The sequence below is a fragment of the Trichoderma camerunense genome (genome assembly GCF_050948025.1).
Source record: "Trichoderma camerunense strain CBS 138272 chromosome Unknown V8C40scaffold_16, whole genome shotgun sequence".
NCBI classification, from domain to species: domain Eukaryota; kingdom Fungi; phylum Ascomycota; class Sordariomycetes; order Hypocreales; family Hypocreaceae; genus Trichoderma; species Trichoderma camerunense.
The window spans coordinates 453,708-465,332 of NW_028145354.1; the positions used below are offsets into that span (position 1 = coordinate 453,708).

The following is an 11,625-nucleotide window of genomic DNA, read 5'->3' on the forward strand; positions in this document are numbered from 1 at the left end:
CCGTCCATCGTAACCCTTGGAGGGGTTTATCGCTAGGCTGCCATCAGCAGTATTGTGGGACATGTGAGAATATGCACCTTTTATATAGAGGGATGTAGAGGCGCATGAGTTGTACGGAGTAGATTGGCTCAAGCAGAAGCGCAATTTGATCACAATGGAAGACTTAGACTTGATAAATTTCGACCTATTGGTACTCTTTTTTATTTTTTATTTTTTGTTTACTTCCACAGACGCGGACGTCCATTTTGATGACCAATGTCCTCATTCGCTGCTCGGTCGTCATCGATCGGCAGCCGAAGTGTCGGACAGGGCCAATGGGAAGATCGAAGTCAATGTGAGGTTACAAGTTCTCGTCGAAGAGGCTGCACAGTGCGTCGAATGCAGACTACTACTCCAAGCTGTGTACAATTTCAAGCCCAGCTGGATCAGTGCCGACAAGGGCGGCAAATGGATGAGCGTCGAGAAATGGAGCACTTACACTATCAAACTCTTCTCAAGGAGGTTCTCAATTGGCTCATTTCAGATGCTGCACCGATCAAAGGGTATGCCACGCAGGATGTCTTCTTCAGCTCATAAACTTGCTTATGCATTTACTTCTCCCTTACTATATACTGACCACACTCGTATAGATGAACCTCTTTATGAATCAGAGGATCCAAACCCTGAGTCTACCGATATCCTGCGAAGACCTCGGGCTCAAGCGTTTGAGGTTTCCTCAGATTCATCTTCCAAGGCTGCTCTATATCGTGCCTCCCAATGGCTCTCCCACTGCCTTGAGCACGATGAGGCATGTGAATTACCAAACACAGATTTTATGCCCAAACTGCTTATAGATGTCGGTTCTGAGGATGACGCTATAGAACCATTTCTCTATAAACCCACTGAAGTGACACCATATGCTTGTCTAAGCTATTGCTGGGAACCTGATACCAAAGGCATTTTACGAACAACTGCAGAAAATTTGGAAGTGCGCTATGAATCCATTCCATGGTCCAAGATGCCTCTTGGTATGAAAGACGCCATTATGGTCTGCCGCGGTCTCAAAGTTCGCAGCTTATGGGTGGACTCTTTGTGTATCATCCACGACGATTCCGTTGATTGGCACGGTGACCCGGCGGAACTGAACCGCATATATCTATATTCTCGGCTTTCAATCGCAGCTCTTGAACCAGCAACATGCAAGTCACGATTTCTGGGACCCCAGAAGTTCGCGCACCCTACCTGGCAGAGTCGCTTTACAGCTGATACCCCGCGCAATCCAAAGGAACCACCTCTTGAGATTTTTGTGAGACCATGCACTGAACAAACTGCTGAGTACAAGAAGGACCTATCAATAAGCTCTCTCGATAAGCGTGGATGGTCTCTTCAGGAAAGTCTACTACCAGCCCGTCGGTTGTGCTTCAACGGCAACGAGATGATGTGGCAGTGTTTGTGTCGAACAATATGTGAATGCGGTCACATCCTGTGGAAGCCTCAACCCTCTGGGTTTGGGCGTTTAGGGACGCATCTCAAGTCGAAGCGCTTGAAAGCGGACGTAGTGCTCTCTGACCCACAGCCAGCATGGCAGAGCTGGCATCAATCTGACAGATATGACTATCGTCGAAGCGGCCCAGGGTATCCCCAAAATCCATATAAAAGATGGAGAGACATTGTAGTGGAATACACAAAGCGCGATCTTATTCTCCGAAAAGATAAGCTGAACGCTGTCTCTGGGCTGGCTATGCTAGCTCGTGAAAGTCTTCCAGAGAACCCGCAAGATCAAGGATATGGACACCCTGAAGAGTATCTGGCGGGCCTTTGGAGAGGAGAATTTCATTTCGACCTTGCATGGATGGTAAAATCACCTGTTGCGGAGCAGGGCATAGCGGAGAGATCGAGCATCCCAAGTTGGTCATGGGCGTCCGTTAACGCGCCTGTGACTTACAAATTCGACGACCCGGTAGAAACATGGAAGCATACCCCTTATCTTATAGAACGCGTCAAGGTGGAAAGTGTTACATGCCTGAGGGAAGTTACAAACGAGGAAACAAGTAATGTTATAAGTGGCGAGGCCATCTTGACAGGTCTTATATCTCATGTGAAGCTGGCTGTGATGCTTGACTCAGGCGGAATGGCGAAAGCATATGTGAGATCTGCAAATTTACGCTCCTATAAGGTGAAACTGGACCGACCGAGAAGCTTGACAATCCTCTCTGGAGAGCGGCAGAGTGACTGCTGGATGAAAGGTACATGCCAGCACGGAGATGACTGCTGTAAATGGACGATGGAAGAACATGATGAGAGGCTTATTTGCCTTGTGCTGTTTACATGGACTGCCCCCGTCAACAAGAACGATTACTATGGTAACCCGAGGCCAAATATGGGACCGGAACCCTGGTTTTTGGCGCTGAAGCCGTCTACTTCGGTTGACGGCGCATTTGAGAGGATAGGTATTGGACATCATGCCCACTGGGACATCGAGAAATGTAAGCTCTTTGAGGATGAAGAGCTTGCTACAGTGAAAATAGTTTAGACTATTTGGGCAATGCAATTTGACCAATCTGTATACATCTAAGCTACCCAGTGTAAGTAGACAAAATGCATACATGTAGACAAGATTGCGCTCGAGTAACAGTCAATTACCTAGATACATACAAACCCAGCATAGGTACTTGGGTACCCATATATTTTCCTCTGGAAGATCTTTATTTTAATGTCGCCCTTTTTAAACTTGCTTAAGCATGCAACGGCCATTCTCCGACTTATCCACCACCGCAAGAATCATTTTCTCAACATTCGAACTGAGCGATGTCTGAGAAAATTCACCTACATCTACTCCATACCTAGTTATCCGACTCATAATTATTTTATAGTACACTCATGTTCTTCCAAGGCAACCTTCTCCTTTGTAGTTTCGACATGCATCTCTGGTATCGGATGGTACTCCCCACATGAAATTTTAGCAGCTGCTTACTGTCTTTAGTTGGCCAAGTTGAACTAAACGCAATATTTCATTTCCCATCGGCCTTTGCGTCCGTGTTCCACAAATTACAGCACCACGGATCATAGAAGAGCATATGCTTTTAGAATAATAAGGAAAAAGGAGCTAAAAATCACATTCAAGTCATGAGCCCGCCAGAGACACAAGCTGTTGTTGCTTGCTCAGCGCAAATTCACTAGGACCAATCATAGGACTGAGAAAATACGACGGATATGCATGAACGGTTACGACGGAATGTAAGACGATGATATGTAGATATTTTATCTCGTCATTTGCCCTATCGGGATTAGCACACGGATATTAATTAATATCGCAGTGCGTGACTCTAGACGAGGCTCAGTCGATGAGCGGGCAACTGAAGTCCCTACTCTTCCGATATCCAGAGCCTGGCTGCAAAGGCCTTCTTCTCTGACGGTTACATCACCCTTCATCGTCGCATTAAAATCTCAATAATGGTTCTCTACCTTGGCTAGGCGAGAAGATGGCCATGGCGACGAGCTTCGCGACGACAGGCCGCCTTCAGGTGTTGCGAGATCCAGGTGATAGCTTTCAGGATGGTGTCGAGTAGGCCAAATGAACAGCCAGATCAGCGCAGTGCCTGTTCTAACGCATGAATTCTAGCATTGTCCTTATTCCTGGTATAGGAACCACCTCGCCAGAAAATTGGCCGTTTGCCGACCACGAATGGCTCGCGAGCCTACCCGGTTCTGGTGCCGGGGCTCGCATTTTCGCATACGAATATGCTTCCCCATTTGCGGTCACCAAGCCATCATGGGAGTCGATTTTGATGTTAGGCTATGATCTTCTCCAACATTTACTTGATGTGCGATCACAGGCAACCTATAATTCTGTAAGTGAAACCCGCGGACTTCAACCACTGAGTTCTTGAATCTGTCGCAGTGATTTTCTGATGCACATGCTCTAGGTCGACACCAAACCGATTGTGGTAGTCTGCCACAGTTTAGGTGGTATTGTAGTCAAGCAAGCTTTGTGTGTCGCTAACAAGCAATTTCCTCGATACGGATCGATTGTCAATGCCATAGCTGGTGTCATCTTCTTAAGCACTCCACATCGCTATGGAGACAAGGCCACGAGCTTATCGCGTTTTCGCGATGTATTAGAGGCGACGACAGGGAAAGGTCTAAAGATTCCGAGCGCAAATGTTGAGCAAGAAGGCGCCATTTTGCTTGATCTAGCAGATCGGTTTGAAGGAATCTCATTCCGTACCCCGATACTGTCAGTATACGAGCTGCGTGAATCGAAAAACAGCTCAACGCCATTACGACCAAAATACCAACAGGTGAGGTTTGAGCTTTTTTTGGATTATTCATGCTAACTCTATGTTTTAGTTGGTCAACCGTGAAGCTTGTTCGACTCATGCCCCAATGGAAACAGTGATTGGACTCAATCTCAATCATAACGATACATGCCTTTTTACCAAGAGCGTTGGAGGCGAAGGCCTATCTGAACTCAACAAATTCATGTATGAGACTTTGCGTGATGCTGTTCAGCTCGTTGCAATCCGACTCGAGGACCGTATGTAACCCATGTTTAAACCCCGGAGACGAGAATGCTAACAACGTCAAGAGGAATATCAGTACGCAACAATGAGCTCTTATTCGCCTACAATAAGTGAAATGCCCCTCAAACGTGAGTTTAAGTTTCATGATTTACCAAGTCATTATACTGACACGAATTAGTTGAGCAAATGGAACTCACCGAATGGCCTTCAAACAACGCAACGGAATGGCCGTCCAATAGAGCAACCGAAGGAACGTCTCTATCAGGCTTTGAACTTGTACATCCTTCAACACCAAATCCCGAGACACGAAAGACCCTTCATTTACCGTGTTTCCTTCTCAACACACATGCTTCGAATGCCGACTTTTGCGGCCGCGAAGATATCTTGGAGCGACTTGCGACCGAGCTATTGCCTTCTAAAAACGCCGTGACAGCATCAGGGACTGCTCTGCGACAATTCGCTCTTTGCGGATTTGGAGGAATCGGAAAGACTGAGATAGCCCGCGAGTTTGCCCGACGGCACAGAGAATCGTTTGATGCCGTGTTCTGGGTCATAGCAGATGAGATTGCAAAACTTGATCAACATTTCCAGCAAATCTCGTTGGCACTGGGGCTTGAAACTTCTGCTGAGTGTAAAAGTCAAGTGGTAAGCCGAGAGATTGTGAAAGGATGGCTCTCCAACCCTCGAAAGAATTTGTCGGGACTGGACGAGTTTGCTCAGCCCGGTCAAGTGAAATCAGAAGCGAACTGGCTGCTCATCTTCGACAACACAGATGATCCCATGATCCTAGCTGACTACTGGCCGCAAGGGAGCGGATCAATTCTCATCACTAGTCGTGATCCATTGGCAAAGAGCATGTTTACGAGGCGGCCTCAGGGTATAGATCTCGGTCCACTGTCAGAGCAAGACAGCATATCTCTATTCAATCATCTTACTACGGCTTCTAATGACGCAGAAGACGACACCGCACGAAAAATCGCCGATGCACTTGGCGGAGTGCCATTAGCCATCTCTCAGATGGCAGGTATCATCCGTCGCCAGGACCTTACCTTGGATGAATTTCTGGAGCTCTATGCAGATCACGAAGAGCATGCCAGCCTTTATGAGACAAAATTTGACACTAATTTGATCACCTATCGCTATTCGCTATCTACTGTTTGGGCATTTGAGAAATTGAAACCTCACGCTCGGCAATTGTTAGAGCTAATCTCATTTCTTGATCCTGATGCTATAGGAGAAGACTTGCTGATGGCAGCGTCTATGGAGCTGTTCTCCGACGTCACACAGTTCAAGAAGAGTAATTACATGGAAGCTCGATCCGATCTGTTACAGTCGTCTCTAGTCTCCAGAGATAAGCAAAAGCAGCAGATATCAGTTCATCGCCTAGTACAAGATGCAGTTTTAACAACAATGGATGTCGAAAAGAAACAATTCATGTTCGGCCAGGTTGCTCGAATCCTTTGGGCTGACTGGCCATCAGCAATGCCTAAACCATCAAAGGAGCCAGAGCTACCCAAGCCCAAATCAAGCGGCGGCAGATTACACGTCTCTAGATGGCCCGTTTGTGCATCAATTTACCCTCACGTCCTCAAGATGCACCAACTTTGGTCGACAATGTCAGATCTCTCCGAAGCAACCAGCATGCTTTTCGCAAAACTTCTTGTTGAAGCTGCTTGGTACGTATATATAATACATTTCCAAATTTCTAATTTTCATAAATAGCCTAACGTTACTAGGTATCAAAAGGAGCGGGGACGGACGAAACATTTCGACGGCTTCTTCTCTACAGCTATCCGCATATGCGACCCGTCAACACATCCGGATCGAGATGCTCTACTGGCAGATATTCATTTTTGCTTAGGGGCTGTTGCCATGGATGCAAGCGATTTTAATGCAAGTCGCATTCAGAAAGAGCTCTCACTTGAATTTGTATCCAAAATTTGCAAGGAATTGGGAACTGAAGATGAGAGATTATACCTCGCCCTCGCAGAGCTAGGCATCTCGCGCATCCAAGACAAACGATACGAAGAAGGTGAAGCTGCTCTTAAAGAGGCGCTGCGCATGCGTAAAGCGCTCGGCAACTACATTCCAAGATCGGGCGAGGCCAATCTCAGCTGGGCTCTTCTCGCGCAGGGCAAACTAGAAGAATGCGACACACTTCTTCTGGATAGTTTAGCGGGTAGAGAGGCGGCTTTGGGGAAAGACGATAGGGAATCTGTTCGAACTGGACTAATCCTCTATGCTCTTGGCAACCTTCGCGCCGCTCAAGATAGGTGGGAGGAGAGTTTCGAATACCATCAGAGAGCATGGCGCCATATGCTTGCAACAGTAGGGGAACGAGATTTCTACACAGCAAACGTCTTCCACAAGTTGGCTGAGCACTACATCCGCTTAGGTCAGAACGAAGAAGCTATGTAAGTACCGCAGTCTTTAATTTTAACAGCAAGCCTTTGCCTTCTAACGTGTATTAGTGCAATGATCAACTGGGCGCTAGATATCTGGTCTGTAGATCCGACAGCGCATAAGAATGAGATTGCTCGCACGACTTTCCTCAAGGGAAAGTTGTTTGAAGCAACAGGTAAGGCACAGAAGGCTTCTATTGCTCTTAGGGTTGCCTGTCGCTTAAGAAAAGAGATTACGAAGGAGGATCGCGATGCGAAAAGTTTGACGACTAAGGATTTTGACGAAATTGTTGCCTTTTGGGCTCGTTAATGATACTCCCTTTGTTTGGTTAGCAGTAAAAGAATGTAACAAATTTAATGATTATCATCACACTTCGTCAAATCGGATTGTAAGTAGCTAGATAAAATCCTAGCTTAAAAAACTGCTACATATATATACAGTAGTCCAACAGCCCTTGCGAATATCTACCTCATAATATACCTAGAGTGTTCAGTAGCCTCTCTCATGGAGGTATTGAGTACCAATCCACTTCATTAGACAAGATTATACCGTATGGCTTGGATCTTTGTCACTTCCTCCAGCGATGCTTCTTCTCCTAGCATACAAAAGACCCTTCCAGAGTCTCATCCAGTGCCGTTTCAGGTACTGGTAGTCCCAGAGATAAAACACATAGGCAAACAGTGTAATCGGGACACACAAGACAAAAAACCACCAAAATCTTACTGCATTCTGCCCTAGCAGATCGACATTCATACCAAACAGGCTGGAACTAAAATTGAGGGGAATAAAGAGCGTCGCAAGAATAGTAAGTTTCTTGACTCGTTCTGACTGCTCAATAGCCTTCCGAGATTCCTCAATCGTGGCTTTGTTCATTGCGAGAGTTATACCGCTAGTACAAAGATTTGACAACTCAATGCAACGAATGCGAAGCTCTTCATAGTCATCTAGAACGCCTCTTGTTGTAAAGGTGCCGTCAGAGCTACTAGATCCGGAATTTCTGACTGTGTCAGAATCGGATGGCTGCCGCCGTGTGCCAACTCCTAGACTTGGAGGCAATGGGCTTTCCGCTCTAGCTCTGCCAAATATCTGGTTGCTTCTTTCGGCTAACTTGTTAAGTACAAGAGAGCTGTCTTTCAGCTGCTGTGCATGACGAGTGAGAATATTAGAAAAGTATTGAAGGGTTCCCAGCGCATCAGTTGAAACCCTTTCAACAATGGTATTGATCTGGATTTGTATTCTAGACTCGATAAGGTTCAAGAACTGGACTTCGGAAAAAGCTGCGTGTGCAAATAATGGGATACACATAGAAAGCGGATCTTGTGGCGCTCTACGGGCCAAATCGACAAGCGCGACTAGTGAGTCGTATTGTAACGGTAGAACAGCTGTACTTTGTTGTATTTGCGATGAAACATTTGCATCCGGATCGAGACGATTTGTGGTTGTTCGAAATGCCATCTTGGGATGGTGTTGAAGGACGGGAAGTGGCGTGGCTTTCGACTCGATATGGCTCGTCCACGGTCCCGGAGGAGATTTCTCTAACGGTCTACCTTGGTCCATCCAAGCAATAACTGGAGCCTCATTTCAGTACATATTTTCCCTTCTCTCAAAGGACTTAGCACCATGTCTTACCAGCCCAGCCACTCTCCGTCTTGGTAATACAGAGTGAAATCCATTGTTCAATCACAGAGAATGAAGAGCAAACTGTGGAATACTCGCGCACCACCGAATCGCCACAACATACTCGAGTAGAGCCAAGTTGTTGTATTTTGTACGTCGCAAGTTCAGCAGCTTGTTCCGAGCGCTGCAACTGAAGATCCTGTCCGCCAAAATCGTCGCGATGAAGAAGCGTGTTCACGCAAAGTCGAAACAAGTTCTTTGAAGAGCTAGGAAGCGATGGAGTACTGTATGCATGTCTGTCAATGCTCGCAGAAAGAAAGTCCATGTGTCGCCTAAAGAACTCTGGGTCGATGCCATATTTGCTGCCAATTGCTGACACCCACGACGGCGAGATGAAGCCCCGAATGAAGACTATTTGCCCCGCGCCTCCCGGCGGAATAGATGTCACCGCGGAAAAGGCTTCATGCTCGTGCTGACCATACTGCTGCATATCCCACTTTCGTTCTCCACTGTTGTAGACGATAATTAAGTCATGGGGCTCTTCTGACTTGGAAACAAACAGAGCGGCCTCTTCCCTCGGGCTTGCTGGGTGAATTAAGCTGCGGTCTTGTAGCATCCATTCTCCAAGATCGACGAAATTGTTTCCTGGGAAGACAGAGGTGCTTGAATATCTCCTCGAGAGCGAGATGATTGCTCGGGTATAGTTTTCAGGCGAAGCTATCATAAGGTCAATAATTAAACCGTGTATTGCTGGCACTTCGATGAAGCGTTAATTCTTACAGGCGACCTTTCTGCGTTCCATGTCCTATTGAGTAACATTATTTGCAGACTGGTTGTCATATTACACGCGGCCTTAGTTCTGCACTATGTAGCGCAACGGTCAACGCGACAGAGAGTCGAACAAGGGCCAGGTAGAACAGTCGGGGTACATGGTCGAGACAAAAGCTGACACAGCGCCCAGCCTTTATATATGAAGAGCACAGCTGAACGAGGCTGTATCCCTCGGCAACCCGTTACCATGGTCACCAGCTCACGGACAAGTGTTTGCGCCGATGCATGAGGCCATTACAGGGCTCAGTATAATAAGCTGTACTGCTTAGAGCTAACCACACAAGACATAAGTAGGGATCGCAATCCATGCAAGTGTGCGACTGAACAGAGTGATAAATAGTTCTATACTGTTGAACAAACGGAAAAGGCCGCGGATAAGCTGAAGTTGGTGGCGGGGCAGAAGCAAACCTGCCAGACGCTATACCTGTCCCGACCGGCGCTTGCTGTTGGCGACCCTCCAAAACACGCAATATTCAATATATTAACCCTATAATTAGTTCCGAGACGATTCCTAGTGACATCGGCTGTGGCGCGACGGCGTCGGGCGCTAGAGTTGTGTTGGAAACTTGAGCTATCAGTCTCTCTACGACCACGTGAGAGCGGCTCCTCCTAGCTTTATAGAGTGTGACATAGACTTTTGCAGTTGCTTACATGAGTGTCATAGTTAGTTGGCCGACACCGGAATCTTTCAAGAATATGATCTCCAAGTCCTATCGCAAAAAAACATAGCCTACACTCAAGTCAACCCGTTCGAGCTTCCTTCTTTGTCCAACTCCTGGCCCTGTCAATTTGGGTCAATTCCCGCGTCAGCCCTGTTGGAAATCATGGCTCCGCATAAGACAGAGTGCGTGATCTCCCACATGTCATCCGAAGGTGGTCCTTAACAAGGTCATTATTGGTCATCTACTTCAGAGTCCACGTAACATTACCACTATAGACAGAAGCTAAACAATAGACATGTTGTCAGCAGTTTTCCGCCAATCCGGGCTTGTATTTTTGACATGGACGGGCTGCTCATCAACTCGGAGGACATAATCACTCAGTCTATCAACCTACTTCTGGAAAAATACTCAAGGCCGGCCATTACTCGGACAATCCGTGCTCAGCTCATGGGTATCCCAGACTCTACAAATGGTGATGTCTTTCACAACTGGGCAAAGCTGCCCATCCCTCGCGAGCAATTCGCCCGTGAATCAAGTGAGCAGATGCACAAGCTGTTTCCGAACTGTGAGCCGCTGCCTGGTGCGGTGAAGCTTTTGTCGAATCTGAGCCGTGCACGGAGTACTTCTTTGGGGGAACCAATTGAGCTGGCTTTAGCGTCCACTACAAAGAGCAACAGCTATGAGTTGAAAATTACACGGCCAGAAACAAAGCGGCTACTTGACACTTTCCAGCCCGATAGACGAATTTTGGGTGATGACCCACGAGTTCCAAAGGGTCGAGGGAAACCAGCACCAGACATGTATCTAATTGCCCTACAGGCGCTAAACACGGCCGCCGGTCCTGACGCAAGGCCCATTTTGCCCAGCGAATGCTTAGTCTTTGAGGATAGCATCATTGGAGTTGAAGCTGGGAGACGGGCTGGCATGAGAGTTATCTGGGTACCGCATCCCGATTTGGCGATTGAGTATCAAGACAAGCAAGATGTTGTGCTCGCTGGAAGGACGGGATTGGTGGAGATTGGAGACACTTGGCAACTTGGGGAAATTGGTGATGATTGGGCCGAATGCATATCGAGTCTGGAGCACTTCGATTATGAAAAATACGGCATTGATGTAGCACTCTAGACATTTTAAAACAACTACGGTTCGTGTGTAACAATCTCACCAATCTTTTGGCCCTTGGCGCCAAGTATTAGCAAGTCAAAAATGGCGCTGCATACGACATCTCATTGCAGACAGTCAACTATGGAGCCACATAGCTCATGGGCTGCTTGCCACTACACGCGCCTATATCTTCAGGATATCTGATATGAGAATCCCATCAAGTTCTTACACGTAGAGGTTTTTTTACCTTTCTTTTTTATTTCTTTTTCTTTGATCTCTCTCTTGTAGAGCTTGGGGCTTATACCACGAGCTCGCTCTTATGATCGGAGCATTTAGCTTGCAGGCTAGGGCTAGGCGTTGTCAAATATTAGCGGTCCGCTAGATCGATTATGGAGAGTGCTTTCTCGGAGAAGGTGAGTCTAGAACACTACATGATTCGAAAGTCAGCTCAATCTTAGAAAACAAGATTGAGTGAACCACCGAATATATGCCTAGGTAGGTACGTT

The 11,625-nt window shown here is 46.9% G+C and overlaps 4 protein-coding genes across 4 annotated transcripts; 3 read left to right on the forward strand and 1 right to left on the reverse strand.

Moving 5' to 3' along the window:
* Positions 1–131: 131 nt before the first annotated feature.
* On the forward strand, positions 132–2,642 carry V8C40DRAFT_252521 (heterokaryon incompatibility protein domain-containing protein). Its single transcript, XM_083217410.1, has 2 exons — positions 132–542; positions 630–2,642. Exons 1-2 carry the CDS (start codon positions 155–157, stop codon positions 2,510–2,512), a joined length of 2,271 nt encoding a protein of 756 aa, XP_083070154.1. The 5' UTR covers positions 132–154; the 3' UTR covers positions 2,513–2,642.
* A 641-nt stretch (positions 2,643–3,283) lies between these two features.
* V8C40DRAFT_252523 (tetratricopeptide repeat domain-containing protein) lies at positions 3,284–7,374 on the forward strand. Its single transcript, XM_083217411.1, has 8 exons — positions 3,284–3,544; positions 3,602–3,830; positions 3,906–4,280; positions 4,330–4,516; positions 4,568–4,630; positions 4,681–6,178; positions 6,239–6,916; positions 6,974–7,374. Exons 1-8 carry the CDS (start codon positions 3,462–3,464, stop codon positions 7,212–7,214), a joined length of 3,354 nt encoding a protein of 1,117 aa, XP_083070155.1. The 5' UTR covers positions 3,284–3,461; the 3' UTR covers positions 7,215–7,374.
* On the reverse strand, positions 7,277–9,906 carry V8C40DRAFT_252525 (uncharacterized protein). Its single transcript, XM_083217412.1, has 3 exons — positions 9,303–9,906; positions 8,535–9,239; positions 7,277–8,473 (listed from the first exon to the last, which is right to left on the reverse strand). Exons 1-3 carry the CDS (start codon positions 9,322–9,324, stop codon positions 7,449–7,451), a joined length of 1,752 nt encoding a protein of 583 aa, XP_083070156.1. The 5' UTR covers positions 9,325–9,906; the 3' UTR covers positions 7,277–7,448.
* A 106-nt stretch (positions 9,907–10,012) lies between these two features.
* Positions 10,013–11,266, forward strand: V8C40DRAFT_252527 (HAD-like protein). Its single transcript, XM_083217413.1, has 2 exons — positions 10,013–10,197; positions 10,324–11,266. Exons 1-2 carry the CDS (start codon positions 10,178–10,180, stop codon positions 11,138–11,140), a joined length of 837 nt encoding a protein of 278 aa, XP_083070157.1. The 5' UTR covers positions 10,013–10,177; the 3' UTR covers positions 11,141–11,266.
* Positions 11,267–11,625: the final 359 nt, after the last annotated feature.

Excerpts from the sequence above, each read along its gene's own strand:
- V8C40DRAFT_252521 (XM_083217410.1), top strand. The coding sequence starts at position 155 with ATGGAAGACTTAGACTTGATAAATTTCGACCTATTGGTACTCTTTTTT. Across the intron at positions 543-629 it reads GATGCTGCACCGATCAAAGG|ATGAACCTCTTTATGAATCA; the intron begins GTATGCCACGCA and ends ACACTCGTATAG.
- V8C40DRAFT_252523 (XM_083217411.1), top strand. The coding sequence starts at position 3,462 with ATGGCCATGGCGACGAGCTTCGCGACGACAGGCCGCCTTCAGGTGTTG. Across the intron at positions 4,281-4,329 it reads TACGACCAAAATACCAACAG|TTGGTCAACCGTGAAGCTTG; the intron begins GTGAGGTTTGAG and ends TCTATGTTTTAG. Across the intron at positions 4,631-4,680 it reads AAGTGAAATGCCCCTCAAAC|TTGAGCAAATGGAACTCACC; the intron begins GTGAGTTTAAGT and ends GACACGAATTAG.
- V8C40DRAFT_252525 (XM_083217412.1), bottom strand. The coding sequence starts at position 9,324 with ATGGAACGCAGAAAGGTCGCCT. Across the intron at positions 9,240-9,302 it reads GGAACGCAGAAAGGTCGCCT|CTTCGCCTGAAAACTATACC; the intron begins GTAAGAATTAAC and ends ACCTTATGATAG. Across the intron at positions 8,474-8,534 it reads GACGGAGAGTGGCTGGGCTG|TTATTGCTTGGATGGACCAA; the intron begins GTAAGACATGGT and ends ATGAGGCTCCAG.
- V8C40DRAFT_252527 (XM_083217413.1), top strand. The coding sequence starts at position 10,178 with ATGGCTCCGCATAAGACAGA. Across the intron at positions 10,198-10,323 it reads ATGGCTCCGCATAAGACAGA|TTTTCCGCCAATCCGGGCTT; the intron begins GTGCGTGATCTC and ends TGTTGTCAGCAG.